We start from the raw sequence: 22224 nt of genomic DNA on the forward strand, positions 1-22224 counted from the left end.
AAGAAGAGGCAAGGAGAGGCTCAGTTGGTGAGCAAGTTGGGCAATCTATGTGACTATACTCGTGATAGGTCAGGTTTTAAGGCTGAGTTGATTTCTCGTCTGTGTCTGAGAACATCATCAGCGCTTTCCGCAGGTGCCGCTGACAGGTAGGATGATGTTTTCATACCACTCTTCACGTCGTCTTCTGCTGTCAGGTGAGAGTGGATGAAAGTCGGCAATTTCCATCTCGTCAGTGCCCATGATTAGCCCGGCCTTTGTGGGCTTGTCGCGGGCTCTTGCGTGCTATTGCACCATTGCCAATGGTCATTTTCGGGGCGGCCACCAAGCCCTCACTAGCCACCCTCCCCCGTTTTGGGCTTGGGGCCTTAGGGGGCTTAGGAGGGAGGGTTGCCACCCCTCTCCTGGCCTCACACCATCGCCTGGCCTTTGTTACCTACAGTAGTACCCTACTTGTTATTAATTAGTTAAACTTTGGGTAGTGGTGGCTCGGCGTTGTTGCCCCTGATTTCCTGATGCAATGCTCCGGACTGGGATCGAGATGGGCGCCGTTGAAGCCTCTACGCGACATACATAGTATGAAAACACTGCCCTCCCCTCCTCTCCAACCCAACGTCCTTTTCGATACATCCTCTTCCGCTGGCCCATCTGGTCCATTTGTCACCGACAATCATCTTCTGTATCACGTTGCATCAGCAACATTCACATTCGTTTTCTTCCCTATCTCCTTTCATTCTCGTCTTCATCCCTTTTAATTGGCCTTTGGCCTGATCTCTCGCAATCTCGCCGGCGCCGATCCGAGAGGAACCCTGTACGTGTAGGAGTTCCGGCAACTGGCCTGCGTCGCAACAATGGGCCTCAACAACCACTACCGCTCTGTTTCCACCAACGACGAATCCTTCCCGCTCTCTGAAAAGAGTCAATCAAGAGCAGGCTGGGGCAAGCAGTCACTCTGTCTTTCTGTCGCCACCGGCACTCTTTTCATTGCCATCATCGTCGCCATCTTTTCCCTAATTTCTTCTGTATTTGTCTCCCACAACCCTACCAAATCCGATGCCCTCTCGACATCGGCGACCAGCGCAGCTGCAGTTGTCGCCAGTACGACACTCGCCAGCACCGCTGCTGTCGCCACGTCCACACCGCTCGTTGATGACGACTCGATAAAATCCACCGAGGGTGCTGATGACTCGACCCCGCCAAAAGATGAAATCCAAAACTGCGGTTATACACCCGACGAAGCCAGAGCGCGAGGCTGCGTCTTTGACGTGATGATGCAACTCTGGACTCCCGCAGCCTGTTTCGATGAACCGCTGTCAAACCGTTTCCTCGAGGTTGGCAACTGGACCTGGTATGCTGATCCATCCGCCAGTCACATCTTCACTTTGGAGGAAATGAGAAAGGGCGAACACGATGCAGTCTATGTCGCCCAAGACTACCATATTACCCACTGCATCTACGCGTGGGAGAAGCTCGTCCGGTCGATGAGGAATCAGCAGCCCCTCATCACTGAGTTGATCTCGTATGACCATGTCATCCACTGCAGACACAAGACCCTTCAGCGAGCCGACGGAGGCAACTCCATCCGCGGTGTCCGAGCACCTACTGGATATACTCAGTGTGCACCATATGACACCTGGAAAAACCATCTACCAGCAAACGAGCACTCGTCGACAGAGTGAAAAGAGAATATAAGAACATTTCCGATGGCCTTGAAATTAGCGTTCAGCAGTTGGATTTCGAAATAATTTGGTCAGTTCTCAGCGGCACATAATTCTCGATCACCAGCGTTTTGGAAATGGGCAGTCCCGAGACGCGCTGAATGACAAAACCGCGCGCAGAGTCCAGAGAGTGTTCATCAACCTTGAAGAAAGCCGTGCCAATGCATTTTTAAGAGCTTTGGAGGGACCTTCAATGTCGTACAGGCTCTCTTCGAATCGCTGTGCTTTCTCAGACTCGGTCGATGAATTAGAGCCGCACAGAAGGAAGAATAAGGCGGCTACTTGACTATGGGTTGGGATTGTACCACTCGAAATTCTGGGCTTTTTGGAGAATTGTCAATCATATAAACATGATACAGATGACCTTGTCCATCCTACCACAATAAATAATTGTTCTTTTGAGCAGGGCTCTCTGATACACAGTGCATTCCTTCGGACCTAGTCTTCTCAGTTTCCTCCACGGTCACTCAGCCGCCTACCGTTTCAACCGGTCTTGAAGAACTAGCTTGTCGTATGGCCCTTTTTCCTACCTTGACCTTTTTCGTCAGGCCAGACACATTTGTTATCGCCAGATATTGCCCATGATTGACACCAGAAGACGCGTCGGGAAAGGCTGTACGAGGTAATCTAACCCTCTGCTCAGCGCCACCCAGAACGCCTTCCATTCGAGGCCGACGTGTGTGATCGGCATGACCCTGGTTGAACTGATAACCATCAAATCTACTGGGCACTATGCATCATTAGCTCAAAACTCTCCGTCCTCACCCACTGTTTCAGGAACTCGATGACATTCGAGGAGGGTCTAGAACAACGGCCGTGCATGATGCAGCAAGTTCGTTTACCCTTGGCTCTCTCTTTCTTTCTGCACTCATTGGTCCAACTGTCCAGCGATCGCACGAAGCTGAAATGATTGAGAACAGTATGGCCAATCTTGTTTGTGGCTTGCGTCGGAAACCCAGCTTTGGACCAACTGAGACTGGGCTTGACGGGCGTGAATTTGACTTTGCGCGACGTCGGCTGCGAAGAGGAGTTTTTTAAAGGGATGATCTCGCTGTCACTTCAGCGGTCGGGATGGAGGTTCCCAGCAGTGAGGGTATGCCGCTGATGGATGCCGCTCCAAATACACACCCTCTCGCCGACGAGAGTTCTGTTCACTCCCGCAATCTTGTCTTTGTCTCCAGCTCCCATTAATCCAGCGACACGGAAAGGATGAGTGAGTCGACGGAGCCCGTCCACGACGGCGTGGAGGAGTTCGTGGTGGACCCTATCCGCGTGTCTCTCCTCGCGACCATCGACGACGAGGACACTGCCTACAGAGACCCAGACAAGACGGACCGGTACTCCCTCTTCGAAGCCAAGACCATCGACATATGGGAAACCGCCAACAGAGGCGCCCAGATTGTGGATCGAAGCTATCCCGTCTCACGCAAACTGCCCCCCGACCTGTTCGAGGCGTATCACCCAGCGATACCACGTGGGAGCCGTCTGGCTCTTCGACTCCTGTGCACGCGACCCGCGCTAGGGGCGAATCAGACAGCCAGACACGACGACACGGGACCCCCGGGGGATCGACAGATCAATTACCTCCCTTTCATGGCCGCGGACGTGCAGGAACTGGTTCATCAGTGGGACCTCAACCGCGAATACACGTGGATGAGGCTGAACGCGCGGGAAGTGGGCAACTTCCAGCGCAAGACCGTCTGGAGTTTCGACGTCGAGCCGCCCAGGGCAGTACGGATGGGTACGTACAGACATACATACATACATACCTCCTCGAGGCTGAGAACGTGATACCTACCCCGTTTGTTTCGCCACACGGTCACAAAGGAGAGAAGGCCGAACTGCTGAATCGCCTCCAGGACTCGTGATCCATTTCCCCTTCGTCCTCCGCCCGGCGCGACGAGCCAAATACCTGACCGAAACCAAGGGCGGGCGCACTGCGTCCCGGCGATCGTCGCTCAAGTCGACGTACAACCCGCGGCGCGACGACCCATTTCTGTGGTCGTTTGCCATGTCGCACTCGCTGCGCGACGGGAAGACGCGCTGCCTGCTCGACGGGCTCACGGACTGGGCGATCGGCGACGTGTCGCGCCGGCTCCTGAAGGCGTCGCAGCAGTGGTACGTGCACCCGCTGCACGTGCCGGTGATCCTGCTCGGCATCTTCTTCGACCACGCCGCGTGGGAGGTCAACCGGCTGTGCGTCGAGGTCGGCCACTTCGAGTTTCTGTCGCGCGACGCCCAGATTGGCTCGCTCGAGCACTTCGACGCCATCACCACCCAGCTGCAGTACCTGCGCCGCGACCTCGACTTCCTGCAGTCGCTGGCCAAGTTCCTGCTCGAGACCATGGACTTTCTCGAAGAGAAGATCTTCCTGCGCGAGTGGGACAGCAAGGTCGGCCGGGACGACGGCACCGTCACCTCGTACCGGCTCTACGTGCACCAGACGAACCCACACATGGAGGAGAAGCTGATGAATATCTCGCATTTGATCGACAACAACCTGTCGACATGCCAGTACTTGCAGGCGAGGACGAGTGACGCTCTGGACTTTGTAAGCATGTTTTTTTCTTCTTTCATCCCCTCCCATCCCCCTACGATCAACCGTTTCCGCCAGTCCAGCCCCTATGGCGGTATTCCTCCATGTTCGATTCTTTCGAAATTTCCCTACACACCAGGGGCTACGTGATGAGAGCGCAAAACAAAACGGGCCTTCACCAGACGCTCGGTGTAGCGACATGGAACGTCTTTACTAACCTCCCCCTCTTCGCACGTACGTTTCGTCAACGTACGTGCCGCCTTGGGACGGAACAGATCAAGGGCAAAATTTCGTTGCGTGACAACGACTCGAACCGCGAAGACGCCGACTCCAACAAGACCATGTCGTTCCTGCAGATGATCTTCCTGCCGGCGACGTTCGTGGCGGCCATCGTGTCGATGAACTTCTTCGACCTGACAGTCTCGCCGCCCCGCGTCAGCGGCTACATCTGGATCTTCTGGCTTGTCAGCCTCGGCCTCACCGGCCTCGTGCTGGCCATCTACTTCTTCTGGCGCTGGAAGGGCAAGGTCAAGGCCGAGGAGGAGCGGAGGGAGGCCCGCAGGCGCGAGAAGATGCTGGGCTGGGAGGAGGGGGGAGGCGGGGAGAATGCCTACGGCACGGGCAGTGAGCCGGACAGTGACGCTGAGGGTGGTGGTGGCGGTGGTGGAAAGAGAAGGAGGACCCGGAGGAGTCGAAGACGCGGGAGGGGGAGGAGGGGGAAGAGAACGATCAGCGACGACAGCGCAAATGATGGTGAGAGGCGTACGGCTCCTGGCCAGGCGAAGAAAAAGGAGAAGCCAGAGTTGGTCATGTAGTTGATCTGGTTCGTTGCTGGATATATCATCCAGACAGAGTTGATCAGAACCACTCACGAGGTGTATGTACACACACGCACACATATATATATCAAGGCGAGGATATATATAAGGATGCACAGAACAGTGCCGTTCTGGACACCCCCTGCTCTATACACTCGGCGGCTTCTGGATCTCGGCGGCAGTGCCAGAAATGCCCCTCTGCTCGTCCGGGTTGAGTTGGATACCGAACCAAGTCTTCAGCCCCTGGACTCGCTCCTTTTCCGACTTCGCATCCAGCACGACTTCCTTGGGCCCCTCCCCGACCCTCCTCTGAAAGACCGTGCCCGAGAGGATGATCGTCCCCGTGGGTTTCGTCCTTGTTTCCTCGTCCACAAGAATCCGCACCAGGACGAGTCGGTGTGTGAACCAGCTCGCCGGGTCCTGGCTTGTGCGGTAGTTGATGATCTCGAAGTCCATGGGCAGCCATTCCAGGTCAGCAAAGCAGTAGCCGCCTTGCCATTTTTGTTGGGTCTTGTTGCACGTCTCGAGGACCCAGAGCTTCTGGGATTGATCTGTGTTTGAGGCGATTGGCCGGTGAACGAGGCGGACCTGGGCACCAGGGACCGAATCGTAAGGCTTCGGGTTGTCGTGGTTCAAGGGGATCGGGTGGACGGGCGAGGTACTGCCAAAACCGACGTCGACCTGTCCTGAAGTGTTAAAGAGGCATTGATTCGTGTGATATCCTTGGGTGGTTGGCACGGTAGTTGAAAGGAACGCTAACCGAACACATACCAGATACTTCTGATTGTTAATGATGACGATAATAACTTCGTGTTGCCTGACGGTCCAGGAAATTCAGTCACGATACGGGCATCCCGCATCCCAGAGAGCAGGCGCAACATACCAGCCAGCAAATCCGTCCGGATCTACCGTATCACCATCCAATGCGAGACTGACTCTTGCGCCCGTGATATATAGTCTATAGCCTAGGGACCTCAGGATGGTGCTGAAGAAGGCGTTGTTCTCCATGCAGTAGCCACCCAACCCTCGTTCGACAATTTTGTGATACAAGGCCTCATAGTCGAGCGACAGGGTGCGGTGCCACGAATAATGCAGCGCGATGTTTCCCCAGGGGTTAAAGGCCATCTGGCGCAGCTGCAGGACTGACAAAGCCGCGAGGGGGTCTGCCTTTATCTCAGACTCGAGCGTCTCGAGTGTGTAGTCCTTTGAAGGCGCGATGCATTTCGAGACGTATATGGCGAGTTGTTCGCGCGTGTACGTCGGCCGGAAAGATGAAAAAGCGGCATCGTCAGGGGCTGACGTTGTGTCTTCACCCATGGTGCTTGTTCTTCACAACTACTGTCGAAAATGAAGGGTGTCAGAAGTCGAGACGACCCTACCGGCGGCATGACTAAGTACTGTATGTAACTTGTAGGTGGCGACAGTAGGTAGAATGGTTCTAAAGCGGGTTCGGGACACGCGGAGATGGACGATTGTGGTTTATCATATTAAATGAGCCACTGACAATAGATTGCTGTTACGGAGACGCATTTTGTCCCGACGAGTAGTAGGTGGAGGGAGGGACTTGACTTTGAGGGCGAGATTCCCGTCCGTATTCCGCACGTGGGATGGATGCAGGCTGTCGGTAACTCAGGCAGGGAGGCACAGGAGCTATTCCGTGGTCGTCGGCGATGTGAAAAGGTGAGGAAATGGCATCGAAATGTACAGGTGCACGTGGGTTGAGCACAGCATGCACTTGACGTATGAGGTTGCCATGAAATATGAAACATGGCTGAAGAATCTCAGTGACGCCATGCTTGTGCCAGTTCATGGGAGAGGAAAAAGGTGCTTGTAGGGGGGAGGGAGTAATACCGAGTAAGGTTGGTACCTAAGGGAGATAATAATTGACAGTAGAAAGCGAACGAATCGGGCTCTTTCACTTCATCCTTCTCAGCTCCTTCTCAGCAACTATTAACTAAACTGATCAATGATATGGCCCATCGTCGCCCATCGTCGGTGCCGGTGGTGCTGCATGCGCCCCCTGTCCCTCATTCTCCAATTAGCCTGTTTCTCGCTTCTCATGAGATGAATTTCCAGAACACCAACACAACCATCGATGCTCCCTCATTGTCATCTTGTTCTTGCTCTGTCATCCTTGATCAGGTCATATTCTTGTCTAAACCACTCAATCCTCAGTCGAACATGCCAGACTCGCCCGTCTCAAGCTGATCGCCATCAGTTGCCACGCAGCTGCTATCCAGCCGCACAACCCCACAATCCGCTGCCACGCCACGCCGTCTGGGTCTGAACCTGATTCCGATCCCTCGTTTGACCTCCCTGATGCTACCTTCCTGTTACCCAGGCAGCTCGCTGTCCTCCCGTCGATAACGCCTGCCTTCAGCCATGAAAGACACTCTGCGCAAGAAGACCACCAAGACCACTTCAGGCAGCGAGTTCGACGTGACTTCGCAGCTGGATGTCACTTCTCAGTCCAGCGAATCCGTCTCGCCCAATCCATGGGCCAGTGAGACGTCATCTACCCTGAATGGTGAAGGTATTTCTCGCCAGGTATCCAAGACTTCCAGGACCCCGGACACTACGTCTCCCATACGGAGCATCATGTCGACTGCTACCAAGGAAGAAGAATCTGGCTCTCCGCCTCCATCTGTTCAGCGACTGGACGTTCCTGCCGCTGGCGACGCCGGTGCCCTCGACGACTCTGGCAAACCCACCCGCCGGAGAAAGACCGTCACCAAAACTCCTCATACTTTCGAGCTTGAGGCTGATCTAACTCCTGCCAAACAAAAGGAACAGCAGCAGCAACAGCAGCCTGTCGCTGCACCGAATGAATCACACAAACCAGACATCCAAACGCCCGCCCCCAAAAAGAAGAAACGAGTTTCTTCAGTCGCCCCAGCAGACGCCACGCCACCTCCCACGGTCAATGTCAATGCAGTGCCATCCACTAATGTAGCGACTCCCTTGTCATCACCAAAATCAACTTCTTCTGTTGCGCCTCCTCCCGCGTCGAATCAAGCTCCTCCTCCTCCCTTAGCAACGACACCCTCGTCGTCCCTCAAACCCAATTCCTCCCCGACTGTGGCGCCGGTGAACCCATTCACGACACGAACCAAGAAATCCCAGTCCATGTCCTCGGTCCTTCAGGTCTTTGCTTCTAATCCGTGCCGTTTCACCCCGCCACCCCTGCCGAAAGAATCTTTTCACGGCAAGGTGATCGTGGTTACCAATGGGGCGAGTCAAACAGGCCAGTGCGTAATACGCCAATTCCACTCGGCGGGCTGTCGGGTGATCTTTGGCGACACAAATAGTGACCAGGCTCGTAAGTTTATCTCCTCGCTCGGCCCGCCGCACGTGGTTCACTTCAACAAATGCGACATGACGAGGTACTCTGACATGCTGGACCTCTTCAAGCTCGCCATCACCATGTACGGTCGCGTCGATCACGCAATTTTCGGCGTGGGCGATGATGGCGGCCAAGCGTGCCCAGTAGGTGCGGGTGAAAAGGGCTGGTTTGAAGACCGGTCCGGGATCAACAAGACAGCCAAGATGGCATACGACGAGGTCGCATCAGAACCCGCTGGTTTGGCAGACATCGTCACGGCGAGCATCAGGTTTGCCCGAATTGCCCTGGCATATCTGAAATATTCCCCCAAGTCCAAGAGCAGCAGCAAGAAGGCCATCGTGAATCCTTACTCGCGACCGCAGCCCGAGCCTCCTGCCTCGCCGGGCATGAACGACCGCAGCCTGACCTTTGTCACATCCGCGGCCGCGTTCAAGGAAACCCCGCAGCTGCCCATCTATCAAGTCACCCAACACTCGATCCTGGGGCTCGTGCGCAGTCTTTGGACCAACGTCGATCCAGACCCAGAACGCGACGGCGTGCGCATCAACGCGGTCGTCACGAACGTCATGGTCCCGCGCGCCGTCGCCCAGTCCGGTGGTCGGAGTATGTCGGTGCAGCTTCCGCCCGATCGGCCAGAGGATATTGCCCGCGTCGTCGTGGGTGTAGTGGCCACGAATGCTTCCACGCCTGACATCAACGGCGGAGACTCAACGGGTGGGGGCGGCATTGCCAGCGGCGGGGGGGTCTGGTACGAAAAGGGCCACGAGAGAGGGATGCGCGAGAAGTACCTTCACGGCAGGGTCATCTACGCCGTGGGCACGGAGGGATGGGACGTCCAGGAGGGCATGAACCGCAGTGAGGCTGTCTGGTTGGGTCAGAAGCCTGCCGACGCCCTGAATCGCAGCATGGCCGGAATGAGCCTGGACGGCCAGAGTACTTGGATCCTCGATATGGTCTGAGGGTGGCATTGCATTTGATGGTCTTATCTGTGGCTTCACTAGCTCCGTCGCTGATTCGTGCTTGAATGGTTCGACGCAAGAAAGATAGGGAGGTATATGTCTAATGCACCTCCAGCGGCACCAGCTATTGTTCCCGCCTCCGTCCGTGTGAGAACTCGTTCTCACCTTAGCTCGATGCGCCCTGTGCCTTTGCGGTGGAGGCGGAGGCGTCTAGACTTTGAGGCTGTGAAGGCGGGATACCATCTCTAACCGATGCCATTCCGGATGTACCGACGAGTGCTCCTCTATCAGAATCGGGAACGGGTCTCTCAGGTTGCAAGCGAAGTATTCGTGGGAAGATCTTGGCTGTTTCGCTAATCATGCTGAACCCACCCTGAGCTATGTACATGACTGGACTTGTTGACATCATCGAAGAGTCCTCGGTTTTCGTATTCGCCTTTTGTCGGCGGATTTGTTCGGTGTGCTAAAATAAGGAGGTCGAACTGCATCAAGGACACCCGTGCTGGGTGCCCCAGATCTTGTGAGACGACTTTCCCCTTCTCCCTCGTACAAAACACCTCATTCCCGTTCTTCAGATCTGCATGACAACGATCCCAGCGATGTTTTTAATCTTATTACGGAACGACGAAGCGTATTAGTCACGGCGACATGCTCTGACCGTGTGTACCGCAGTGAATCCTTCGGGTCCGCTGATTAGAACAGACGGGGGGCACGAACCACAGTGTGGGAGGATAGATATTTTTGGGACATCTTCATTCAGTCACCAGACTTGACTAGATCAGGAAAGATTCTCGAAGGTCGCCTAGATCGGTAGACAGTTGGGTGTGCCGAGAGCCACCGACAATGGGAAGTGGCAAGGTGATGCCGCGAGTAATACTCGTGCTACAAGTACATACCTACTTGGCCAGCGATGATCAGCTTGGGAACGGAACGAAGTTCCCGGTCACCAGATGACAGACTTTGGGGAGGATGGTGATGGGCACCCAGATGGACCTACTACTTACTGTATTATGCTGAGTGAATGGTGGAGACCGGTTCATTTGCACTGCCTCATTGTGCGCTCTACCGTTGACATGTCCAAACTCCAACCGTCCACGTTTACTGTACGAATACGCCCTAGGCCATGAGTCCAGGACCAGGCGCTCGTTCCGCGTCCCACCTCCATCCCTCGCCTGCGCTAAATCTCCTTCGCATCGCAATACGAGAGCGTTGGTCCAACAGGTTCCGGGGGATGATCACACTTTCTGTCTATCAGTCTGCCTCGGGCCAGTGCAAATGCTACCGACAGTATGCCGCCAGAGTTGCCCTGCATGACCACTCCACGATATGCGGCATATTCTTCACTGCCCTTTCCCCTCAACAGCCCACTGCCGCCTAGCCGAATGTGTGCACCACAACCTGGTCGCGTCAATGCACGAGCACTCCACCCGGAGAATATTGAGCAAGAACACACCCTCCCCCGGCATCTTTGCGTCGTGCCACTCCCTCGTCCTGTACACGCAATCATCAACACACCACCTCTTGCAGGGCCAGAGGACAGCAATCCTGCGTGATGCCTTTTCGGTGTCTCTGATGCCAGTTGAAGGAGTGCTGTAGGATTTTCAAGTGTATAGTCCGCACGGGCATCCTCTTTCTTTCTGTTCGGCCATCATAAAACACTGCCAGCTGCGAGTGAGCCTTGCCTTGGCAAATGTTAGATCCTTCGTGGCTGGGGGCACTGTGGGATGAGATTGCCCTTCTCCAGTTCAACCACGAGTCGGGCCCGCTAAGATTGGTCTGACCACAACGTTGCGCCTTGATCATTCGGTCGCGGAAGATTGTCGGGCCTTGCAGTGCTGGGCTAGCGTCCAGAACGGGGGGATAGCTGTGCAAAGGGATAGTCACAGTGGTCTGAAGCAGCATCTTCGCGCCCCGTGACTGAGGATCATAGCTGTACTGTAACAGGATTCGATGTGCGAGAAAGGGGGGATGGGGGGAGGGGGTTCCATGCTTCCAGAAATAGCGTGCCTCAGGATGAGTTTTAGGCGCAGGAAGCTGGCTAGGGAGCGATGGCACCCGTTATCCACAAAGCACCGGCCTGGTAGCCAGACCCTTAGGCGGCGGCGCGCCAATCACATTCCCCAGTTTCCCTCCCCCCCAGTCTCACGGCACGCTCTCCTCCTAGTCTCGCACTCTTTTTGCTGAGATCTCCCTCTCATACAATACTATATCAATCCCCCGTGTCATGACGACTTAGACTGACCTGTTGCCCTTCCTGTCTGTTTAGTCGTACGTTGTCGCAAGACCTGCCGGCGCATTACCCTCTTTCTCTCTCTTTCTCTCACACCGCACATATCCTCTCTTGTATCTCACCCCGTGTGAGTACATCTACAGAACATCCACCTATCGCCCATCCTGTCGTCGTCCACGCGTCCCCTAGTCTCCGAATCGGACCCTTCCACCATGGATTCTCCTCGTGAATCTGGCGTCGACAATGGCAAGACTGCCGCCACTCCGATCGGTTTCCGCCCTCAGAACGGTGGAATCATCAAGGTGCAGCCACCCCGACGTGAGGACTTGCAACCCTCGTATGCGCAAACTCTGCAAGACACCCAGGAGGAAACAAATGGCTGGTACGGTTCTATGAGTATGTGTCGGCGTCCGGATGTCAAGAGTCTCGGACCACCCTGCTGACATGCGGCGCAGTCAACACCCTTGGACAGTGCATCGGTTGTATGGGCGCTGTTCCATGCTGCATAATTTGCCCCAACCCATACAAACCTGTGTCTCAAGGAAACGTGGGTTTGATCACCAAATTCGGTCGCTTCACGCGCGCCGTCGATCCCGGTCTGGTCAAAGTCAACCCTCTTTCCGAGCGCCTCATTCAGGTCGATGTCAAGATTCAAATCGTCGAGGTGCCGCGTCAGGTCTGTATGACCAAGGACAACGTGACACTCAATCTGACGTCGGTCATCTACTACCACATCACCTCTCCCCACAAGGCGGCTTTTGGTATCTCCAATATTCGCCAGGCGTTGGTGGAACGTACCCAGACCACCCTCCGTCACGTGGTGGGTGCTCGCGTGCTTCAGGACGTCATTGAACGTCGCGAAGAGATCGCCCAGTCCATTGGAGAGATCATCGAGGAGGTCGCCGCCGGCTGGGGTGTCCAGGTCGAGTCCATGCTCATCAAGGACATCATCTTCAGCAACGACCTGCAAGACTCGTTGTCGATGGCAGCCCAGTCCAAGAGAATTGGTGAATCCAAGGTCATTGCTGCACGTGCCGAGGTCGAATCGGCCAAATTGATGAGACAAGCGGCCGACATCTTGAGCTCTGCACCGGCCATGCAAATCAGATATCTCGAAGCCATGCAAGCCATGGCCAAGACGGCCAACAGCAAGGTCATTTTCTTGCCCGCCACCAACCAGACCATGCCCTCCGATATGAACGCCATGCTGCAAAACCAAACCACTGGTGAAGGGAGCGGCTACAACTCCAAGTCAAACACGGGCAACGCTTTCAACATTGACAGCAACGATGGCTTCCAACAGGCCATGAACGCCCGAGTCATCGAGAACATCTAAAGAAGGTACAAGGCTCTCTGATCCTGGATCCCCAACCATCCGGACGTGCCCTGCGCGCTCGGCCGACCAGACTGATAGGGACGAGCGAGGACAGGGAGGGAGGGCTGCATTGGATGTTCCCTGGGATTTGGTGGGCTTGGCTTTGATTTGCAATATGAAAATCCGGCGTTGATCTTTTTTTTTCTTTTTTGAGATACCCCTTGATGAGTATCAACGCTCGCTTTTTAAGTTGTGTGTATCATTATTTCCTTATCCTCGCAGAGAGGCCAAGCCGGGGAAGCACAAGTGCGTAGCCTGACGGGCTGCTACTCTTCCTGCAAGTAATGACTATATGACATGGTTGTTTTTGGTTCCTTTCTTCTCCTCTTCCTTTCCCCTGACGCAGACCATTGATGTCGCATGTTCGTATTGAGCCTCAAAGGACCGCCGATCCGGTCAGTGAGAACCATCTAGAAGTGAATCGCTGACTATGTCAGCGCTTTGCTTGTCGGTTACTAACTAAACTCCGAGTTGCCAATGCGGCCACATTCGGCCGAATTGTGTGCCCGTATGCTTGGCCGTATTTTCAGGTTCTCTCCTTTCGATGCCAGAGACTGAGTTCGTCGAGTCTCGGCCGCAATGCTAATTATGCTGTTGCCTGATGCACTTCCAAAAACAAAAACACTGGCGGGGAGCGGCCGTCGCGCTGACTAACTGTGAGTGGACACAACGCAGCAGAATCGGTCGTGATGTCGGGAAATCCCAACATGGTAACATTGTCACTCTGGAGATTAGCATAACTCCAAACTGTTGCATCGAGGTCTGCCTGCTTTGAGCAGCTATTTAATGCTGCAGACAACGCTGCGTCTCCCATCAGACTTTCAGCAGTCGTTCAGCAGATATATCGCATTCCTACAAAAACCAGCTTCGCAGCCAGCTTCTTCGGCCGTCCAAGATTGACTGGTTTATTAATTACTATTACGTGTTCGCACCAACCCCATCGAGATGAAGACCTTTAGTCGAGAGACCACCGGGGACGAAGTCGTCAAGGAGTTTGCAGACAGAGTCGAGGGCAAGACAAGTGAGTGCCTCCCACCGTGAATGTAGGGGAATGCATCAACGCTGACCATCCGTTTAGTCGTTGTGACTGGCGCCAGCGAGAAAGGTCTAGGGGGAGAGACTGCCGTGGCACTCGCGCATGGCAAGCCTGCGCACTTGATCCTCCTGGCTCGCTCTCAGTCGCGGGTCGAGTCGATCTTGTCCCGCATCAAAGAGATCAACCCGTCCATCAAAGTCGACTTCGTCCCCGTGTCACTCGACGACTTTGATTCGGTGCGAGCCGCCGCGGCCACCATCAACAGCAAGATCTCCAAGCTCGACATCCTCATCAACAACGCGGGAATCATGGCGGTTCAGAATTACACGACCAACAAGAACGGGATCGAGCTTCAATTCGCGACGAACCATCTGGGTCATTTCCTGTTCACGAAACTCTTATTCCCCAAGCTTTTGGCCGCGGGCCCGGGAGCCAGAATCGTCAACCTAACAAGTCTCGGCCACAAAATCAGTCCCGTTCGCTTCGAGGACTACAATTTCTCCGACGGCAAAGAATACGATCCGTGGTCGGGCTACGGCCAGTCCAAGACGGCCAACGTGCTCTTCTCGCTGTATCTGGCCAACAAGCTTCGGGACCGAGGCATCCAGAGCTACGCCGTCCACCCAGGCGGCATCTACGAGACACAACTGGGAACCCATCTGACGGATATTTCAAAGGCACTCGAAAGCATTGAAACGTACGCGCAGAAGAACACCGGGAGACACTTCCCCATCGACCAGGATCCACCCAAGAGCATGGCCCAAGGGATCGCCACCACTCTGGTGGCTGCGTTGGACCCTCGGATTGAGCCGCAGAGTGGCATGTATATGGCAGATTGCGAGTGTCAGAAGACGTACGAGTACGCCGAGAGTCTGGAGGGCGCGGAGAAGTTGTGGAAACTGAGTGAACAGTTGGTGGGGGAGAAGTTTGAGATCTGAAGAGCCAACTAAGGAGATCGTAGCCAGAGCCTGTGGTAGATGAGGCTGAGAATAGACCTGTTGGAAGTCCACCGTCTCAAGCATGCATTGCCCAGAGCACCTATTGCAGTATGGTCATCTTCGTGCCTGGACAATGTGTGGGGGTGGCTTTCTGTAGGTAACCGAAAGGGCAGACCATTCGCAGCTTTCATCCGAAAAGGCCCCAGACCAACTACGAAGTCCAGATTCCCTCTCGTCGAAGATGGCCCAGCCTCAAAGAGGAATAAGACGCCACTTCGAATCCCCCGTGCCACAACATGGGGTTGCCCTCTATTATACTGTACCAACCTTCCCCAAACGGTCAGGTGGGGTCAGAGTGCCACTGCCGACGTGTTTGCAAGGGGGTTTTCCGATGTGGATGAGTCTGAGTCTGGCGGGGCTGTTGCTGCATTTGAAAGCTCCTCCTACGGGCGAAGGTACTGGAGATGAGCTCTTCAAGTCGCAGCCCATCCCTCAACACGCCCAATCACATTCAGGCGAACTCCCGTCTTTGCAATTGCCGCCCCCAGACGAGTCCCCGGTGTCGTCTCATTGGAGGAAATGCATGGGCACCAGGGGCGTGATATCACACGAGGTTCTCGATCGTGGGAGACAAGCCATCGGCAGAGCGATGGGCGAACGAACCAAGCCCAGTAGTTGCGCGGGGGTGCGTTTGTGGTAGATATACTGACGATGGGTTCATTCCTGGACGTCTTCTTTCTCCGGCCTCACCTTTGAAGTTTCACACCACGAGGGCCACGACACCGAGGACCATTGTTTCCATTATCCGGCACGATGAAGGTCGAGCACACCCCGTCTTCGGCAGAGAGCCATTCACTCGTTGCCCAAGCCCTGGCCCTCCTGAAGGCCAATTTGCTCCTGTTAGCGGTCGTTTCACTCGTCATCCGATGCCTCTATAAGCGTTATGCCTCTCCTCTGCGAAATGTGCCGGGGCCGTGGTTGGCTTCGTGCTCGCGGCTTTGGAAAGGTACTTTTGCGACTCATCCGACCTGTTGTCTTTATTGTGCGAGCTGACTTTCCGGGCCTGAACAGTGTGGAGTACGTACAATGGACACACCGAGTTGGACCATATAGCTCTGCACAAGAAATACGGTCAGCTCCAGGCCCCCCAAAACGCACCATGGACCCCAAAATCTCACTTCCTGCAGGCCCTGTGGTCCGAACCGCCCCCAACGAGGTGTCTTTCGGCACTTGCAATGCCGCCAAAGACATCTTTGCTGTGGGCAAAGGATTCCATAAGACCATGTTCTACAGCGTCTTCCCCCCGAAGGTAAGTCCGACGATGTCCTCGCGTTTCCCGACTGGGACGAGGAGAAAATAACTCCGACACCTTGCAGCATGCACCGGATATCTTCACCGAAGTTCGCGAATGGAAGCACGCGCAGATGAAACGCTATGCTGTCACTCCTTACAGCCTTGCGCAGATGCAGAAGCGGTCGGAGCCGATCGAGGGCATGATCCAGCTCCTAATGGAGCATCTGGAGAAGTATGCCACTGAAAATAAGCGGGTCTGCAACCTGGGTAACCTGTTGCATTACTTTGCTTTCGATGTATAGTTGTCCTTTACGATCCTTTCTTGTGCGGCGGCTAAGATCTTGTTAGGTTCTTGGAGAAGTCGCCTTTTCGCGACAATTCGGTTTCTTGGAACAGGAAGTCGACGTCGAGGGCTCAATCAAGAACATCGACGATGTCCAATGGTACGACGGAATCGTGGGTCACATCGCCGAGTACGACATCCTGCTCCGAAACAACCCCATCCGACCATATCTGGGCTTGCAAATGAAGCCGACCACAATGACAAAAATCGCGGTTGCCGAGCTCGAGAAGCGGAAACAGAAGGACGGGACCTATGATTCGACGGGGATCGATCTATTGGCCGAATTGCTCAGAGCACACGAGGCTAACCCGGAGAAGTTTTCGGTAAATGATGTGTTTAGTATTGCTCATGGCGCGGTGTAAGTGATGCCGCATCGGGGCACTCTTCTCCGTTCGACGTTCTAGAGGTGCTTATGCGTGCTTGCAGGTTTGCGGGATCCGACTCCACGGCTTCGACCATGCAATCCTTTTTCTACCTGGTCCTGAACGCTCCCAAGGTGTACGCCAACCTCTGCCAAGAGATCGATGAAGCTCAAAAGGCCGGCAAACTGTCCGCAATCGTGACCTACGCCGAAGCACAGGCTCTCCCTTACTTCCAGGCATGCTTGAAGGAGGCCATGCGAGTCCGGCCAGCAGTCGGACTGGGAATCTACCGCAAAACCCCGCCTGAAGGGGTGGAGATCGATGGCAAGTTTTACCCCGGCGGCATCGAAGTCGCTGTCAATGGATGGGTGCTGCACCGAGATGCCTCGATATTTGGGGACGATTGCGAGGAGTTCCGACCAGAAAGGTGGTTTGAGCGTGACGCCAAATTGATGGGGTCGCATTTGTATCAGGTATGTTTGGGGACCTTACCCTCATCGACTCACTCCCTCTTGGGCCAAAGCTTCATGAGGTGAGAAAATCCAGCCGATGCTGACTACCAAACAGTTCGGCGGCGGCAGCCATCTCTGCATTGGCCGGAATCTTGCTCTTTTTGAGATGAACAAGACCCTCATCCAGATCTTGAGGGAGTACGACGTCACCCTCGTGTATCCTGGACGACCGCTGGCGTATCACTCGACCTTCTTCGTGGTCCAGGAGGGGCTTGAGGTGTATTTGCGCAAGCGGAGTGAGAAAGCATAATAGATAGTGTGGGAGTCTCCTCATTCGTGGTCTCGTTTAGGAATACTCTGTGAGATTGTCCGGGCTGATTGTTGTTTTCAACCGAGAACACATTACACAAGTACATGAAAATACAGATTAGCAAGCACTCGGCACCCCCCTTTCTCTGCACCGTGGGATGTAACTGGATGATGCCAATGAGAAACCAACCACAAATGGACTGTAGAATCAAGCCATTTGAGCTGTGGTAATTAGTCTTGTCACATGGTGGTGCCAGAGGATGATGATATCAGAAAACATGCTCGACGTCGGTGGTCTCGTATTCAATTTGTATGGGAGTATCCGTGAGCTTTAACTATATCTTTAACCAACTTCTCCGTTCTATATCCCTAATAGAAACAGATTTACGATACTAATTCTTAGGTAGATATATACCGAATATATATCACTGTTAGCTCTCTCGATATGAATAATGTATTTTATAAACTGATCGAGTAAATGGAAGCTGAAATCTCGTCTGTTTGGTGAGTGAGGTTCCTCATACAAATCGAGTGCCAAGACGGAAGGGGCAACGTGCTCTACCTGCCTAATTAAGTCGGGGGGCAGATCCCCCGCCAGCCTCGTCGTTGCAACCTCGTCGCGTCCTTTCCCTCTACTTGTAGTTCACCGTTTCACCATCGTTCCATTCTGTTCACCCTCTCCGTCCTTCACCATCTGTCCTTCCTCACTGAACAATACCACTGCTCTGTCGGACCCTCGCTAACTCGTCCAGGATCCGATGAGACAATTCTACGTCTCTGACCATGTCGCCCTCAAACAGGATTACTCTCTTTATGGCAACATCCTCCTCACGCACAGTGATTCAGATGTGCCGCTCGAAACCAGCGAGAAGACGATGATAGCCCATGTCGAAGTCCCACCCGAAATCCTCCGTGAATTTCTCCTCACTAACAAGCCCCCTAGAGGGTACGTCTTTGTCGAGTTTGCTAATCCCGCCTGGGGCGACTCCCTCGTCAGTGAGGACGACATTGTCCTCGTCAGTCGAGCCTTTCGGTTCGGCGAAGTCGTCAAGCAAGAGGGATGCACCATGACGGGAACAGTCTTCGGTTTGTCAGAGAATTACATCCTGGAGCCTGTCTACCCGAGTGGCTCCTCTGCTGCTCCGGCCTGTTCGACGACATGTCCGTCCAACCTGCCTGAGTTCTTCGGACACCCGAACCCACACATCCTCCTCCACGATGTCCCCGCACAAGAAATCAAAAGATCACAGGATGTCGTTGCCGATGACCGCATAATATTGTTGAACCTTGTCGGAGTGGTGGAAGAGGTGGAGTACAACACGGTGGTCATGCTGGCCGACTCGTCCATCATGCTCATCTCGAACTCTTGGGGCTTGCATATGCCTTGGCCTGAACACCAGAAGCGTCTGGTCACACAACATATGCCCCCTGAGCTTGAGGGGTTCTTGCGACCTGAAGTTGTGGCGGCCCATGAAGGTTGGTCAGACGATGGCCCTGTTGCACGGCCACAGCGCGGCGACTTTGTCCACGTGGATCGTTCTGCGCTAAATACCGCAAGATGGCTATCTGGCGAACGGCAAACGAGTGGTCATTGTGAAGGCATCGTCCTTGACAGCCGAGCTCGTGAAATTATGGTCGATTGGATATCTACCCCTGCGCAGCGGCAAGACACGTCTCCCGCAGCGAGAGCGACCAGAACGGTCATGAATATATACTCGGACGTATACTCGGACACCCAGTGTTCCTGCTGTGTTCTGGAGACGTGTCTGAAGAAGGACGTCATCATCTACGACCCTGGCAGGATGCCCGAGCCACGCTCGGTCGGCGACGAAGCTGGACCTGCCGAAATCCACGGTAGCACAAATATTCATCCAGGGCAGATATTGGGGGTTGGCGTGCGTGTCAAGTTCCGAGACCCTTCTGCAGCTGCAGAGAAGTATCAGGGGATTGCGGGGACATCACACGGCAAGTTTCTCCTATCGACCAAGTATGCATCTCACGACTGGGATTTGAACGAGTTGAAGATTGTCTACATGAAACAGACCGCGGCCGTCCTGTGGCAGGACGGGAGTGTCACGACGGTCGACTCAACCCTCTTAACCATCTTTTCTCTCTTCGAGACTGATATCCTCCCCACAGACATTGTGTTGAAAAGAGAAGGAACGCGGCAGAGGCCGGCGGCCGAAAATGGAAAGGTGGGTGGCGCCGTAAAAGTCTTTGACGAAGCGACGTTCTTCGAGCGACCTCATGATCTGCTGCCAGCTGCTGTAGGTGTGGTCCAGTCGGTGGATCCGACCGAGAAAGTTGCTCGCGTGCGGTGGTTCAAGGACCCCCAACTTGAATTGCAGTTCCCCGATCAAAGTCTGGCGCCGGACTCACGGTTTGGCCCCATGGGAGATGAATTCGAGGATGTGTCGCTCTTCGAAATCATGTGCTTTCCCTCGTTGCTCAGGCAGCGGGGTGATATTTGTGTGGTAAGAGCCCCGGGTTCATTCGAAGTCTCGCATAACGAGCTCGGCGAATCACATCAGTCGCGTCTCGCCAGGATATCCTCGATAATTGGGACCAGTCCATATGCCGGCATGATTCCGTCGCAGCATTCTCCGGTTTCTCCTTCAGCCCCAGCACCTACTTCCAAAGGTAAAGAGAAACAACACACACAAGCGGACTGGGTGGGCCAAATCATATGGTTGGGATTCGATGGCTCCGTCATTGTCCGTCTGGGAGCAGCGCAGCCTTGTCGGGACGTATTGATGGATGCCGACGGGATCATTGCTGTTATCAGCCCCCGCCTCCCTCTTTCGTTCGACGAAAACTCTAACGACGACGACGAACACAGTATTCTCGGACTTGGAAGTGAAAGTAGCTCCCTGCGCTGTTTAATGACTCCGTTGCCCATTTCGGAGACTGTGGAGTACGAGGGCGGAAAGCGTCTTGACAATGACAGCGGCGATGAGAATTGGACGTCTGAAGAGGACGAGGCTTCTGCGGGGGCCGAAGAAGAAGAAGAAATCCCTGAGAAAGGCACAGATGTGGACATGACGGACGCTGAGGAGCAAGTGGATCATGCAGCAGAACCACCGCGGTCACTGTTTCAGCTGGAGAACCTGCTCGGATCTGAACCACCGGCGCAGTTTCTTGTGCTGGAGCAGCCGCCGCCACCTGATCAATTCAACCTTCATACCGCTCCGTCGACGCAAGGGATGGCACGCATCGTCAAAGAACACCGGATCTTGCTGAACTCTCTCCCCGAAGGTGAGATCTATGTTCGCACCTATGAGAGTCGGCTCGACCTCCTGCGGTGCCTCATCATTGGCCCGCGAGATACGCCTTATGAACATGCACCCTTTTTGATCGACCTGTACCTGCCTCGGGAGTTTCCCGAGGAGCCCCCGAAAGCCCATTTCCACAGCTGGACGAGTGGACTCGGACGCATCAATCCGAACCTTTACGAAGAAGGCAGGATCTGTTTGAGCCTGTTGGGCACCTGGTCTGGAAGACAGGCGAGCGAGAAATGGAGCAAAGACGCCACGTTGCTTCAAGTGCTGGTCTCCTTACAAGGGTTGGTATTTGTCAGAAGGCCATTCTACAACGAGGCAGGATTCGAAGGGTACGAGCAGAGTAATGCATATGCCACGGAATCAGATTCCTACAGTGAAAAGGCTTTTGTCATGGCCCGGGGATTTGTGAAGAGTGCTCTGCTCCGACCTCCCGGGGGGGTGGAAGACATTCTGGCCTGGTTGTATCTGCCGCGCGATGTCTCGCACCCGACTCAGAGCCTGCTTGGCACTGTCGTCGAACGAGGGAAGGCCCTCCTGCAGAGATCTGAAGAGGCTCGATCAAATCAAGACGACTCATTGGTCGATTCAGCGGGCGCCAAAGCTGACGACACCAAAGTGTTCTTGAGGCCATTGAGCCGTGGCGCGAGTATTATGCTGAGGAGATTGATTGATGAATTGCAGACCCAGTTAGACCAGTTTCTGGCGGGGAAGGGAAAAACAAAAGGGGATGACTGATGATAGCCCGTAAAGGAATGGGCAAGGCAAGGCGTGCAAGATGATGACTATTTTTAGAAGAGGGTATGGGCTTATAGGCTTTGTCCGCTTGCTGGAGACCTGCAGACACACAATAGGCGTACAAGGGCTCTAATGATGATTTCAGGATCGTGTATGAGGTTCTCTTAAGTTTCCATCCTGTATTATGTGTATACAGTCAATACGCAATATACGGCCCCGGAGGTATTTTTAACTCGGGGCGTGGGGGCAAAATTAGCCGACGTAGAGCCGGAGGAACAACGGCATCAGTCTCCTATCACCGTCATGTCCTTCCCTTTGTTCCTGATTTATCGTTCCCCTGTCCTTTGATGCCACCAACACCATTCCTCCCATTGTTTGTCCTTTCCGGTCTGGCCCAGCGACGGACTGACTGTGAACCGTTCCCGGTGACTGGTTTGTTGTTCTGACATGTCACCCCCATCACGTCCGTCGTCGTCTCTCCCCTCCGAATCCATGCACC

At 54.4% G+C, this 22224-nt stretch overlaps 7 protein-coding genes across 7 annotated transcripts; 6 read left to right on the plus strand and 1 right to left on the minus strand.

The window, feature by feature from the left end:
* Nucleotides 1-848: 848 nt before the first annotated feature.
* Nucleotides 849-1676, plus strand: AYL99_06727 (hypothetical protein; the record flags this gene model as incomplete). Its single annotated transcript, XM_018838236.1, has 1 exon — nucleotides 849-1676. The coding sequence occupies one exon, from the start codon at nucleotides 849-851 to the stop codon at nucleotides 1674-1676; it is 828 nt and encodes a 275-aa protein (XP_018692796.1).
* A 1248-nt stretch (nucleotides 1677-2924) lies between these two features.
* AYL99_06728 (hypothetical protein) lies at nucleotides 2925-5066 on the plus strand (the record flags this gene model as incomplete). The annotated part of the gene is made up of 3 exons (XM_018838237.1): nucleotides 2925-3456; nucleotides 3575-4266; nucleotides 4527-5066. 3 exons carry the CDS (start codon nucleotides 2925-2927, stop codon nucleotides 5064-5066), a joined length of 1764 nt encoding a protein of 587 aa, XP_018692797.1.
* A 150-nt stretch (nucleotides 5067-5216) lies between these two features.
* Nucleotides 5217-6386, minus strand: AYL99_06729 (hypothetical protein; the record flags this gene model as incomplete). Its single annotated transcript, XM_018838238.1, has 3 exons — nucleotides 5217-5750; nucleotides 5841-5886; nucleotides 5953-6386. 3 exons carry the CDS (start codon nucleotides 6384-6386, stop codon nucleotides 5217-5219), a joined length of 1014 nt encoding a protein of 337 aa, XP_018692798.1.
* Nucleotides 6387-7451: 1065 nt separating this feature from the next.
* AYL99_06730 (hypothetical protein) lies at nucleotides 7452-9371 on the plus strand (the record flags this gene model as incomplete). The annotated part of the gene is made up of 1 exon (XM_018838239.1): nucleotides 7452-9371. The coding sequence occupies one exon, from the start codon at nucleotides 7452-7454 to the stop codon at nucleotides 9369-9371; it is 1920 nt and encodes a 639-aa protein (XP_018692799.1).
* A 2442-nt stretch (nucleotides 9372-11813) lies between these two features.
* AYL99_06731 (hypothetical protein) lies at nucleotides 11814-12937 on the plus strand (the record flags this gene model as incomplete). The annotated part of the gene is made up of 2 exons (XM_018838240.1): nucleotides 11814-11997; nucleotides 12057-12937. The coding sequence occupies 2 exons, from the start codon at nucleotides 11814-11816 to the stop codon at nucleotides 12935-12937; spliced, it is 1065 nt and encodes a 354-aa protein (XP_018692800.1).
* Nucleotides 12938-13921: 984 nt separating this feature from the next.
* On the plus strand, nucleotides 13922-14950 carry AYL99_06732 (hypothetical protein; the record flags this gene model as incomplete). The annotated part of the gene is made up of 2 exons (XM_018838241.1): nucleotides 13922-13997; nucleotides 14055-14950. The coding sequence occupies 2 exons, from the start codon at nucleotides 13922-13924 to the stop codon at nucleotides 14948-14950; spliced, it is 972 nt and encodes a 323-aa protein (XP_018692801.1).
* Nucleotides 14951-15763: 813 nt separating this feature from the next.
* AYL99_06733 (hypothetical protein) lies at nucleotides 15764-21725 on the plus strand (the record flags this gene model as incomplete). The annotated part of the gene is made up of 8 exons (XM_018838242.1): nucleotides 15764-15956; nucleotides 16022-16081; nucleotides 16138-16259; nucleotides 16327-16539; nucleotides 16592-16944; nucleotides 17013-17421; nucleotides 17516-17677; nucleotides 18462-21725. The coding sequence occupies 8 exons, from the start codon at nucleotides 15764-15766 to the stop codon at nucleotides 21723-21725; spliced, it is 4776 nt and encodes a 1591-aa protein (XP_018692802.1).
* Between the last annotated feature and the right edge of the window lie 499 nt (nucleotides 21726-22224).

This window comes from Fonsecaea erecta (assembly GCF_001651985.1).
Source record: "Fonsecaea erecta strain CBS 125763 chromosome Unknown Scaff5, whole genome shotgun sequence".
Lineage (NCBI taxonomy): Eukaryota > Fungi > Ascomycota > Eurotiomycetes > Chaetothyriales > Herpotrichiellaceae > Fonsecaea > Fonsecaea erecta.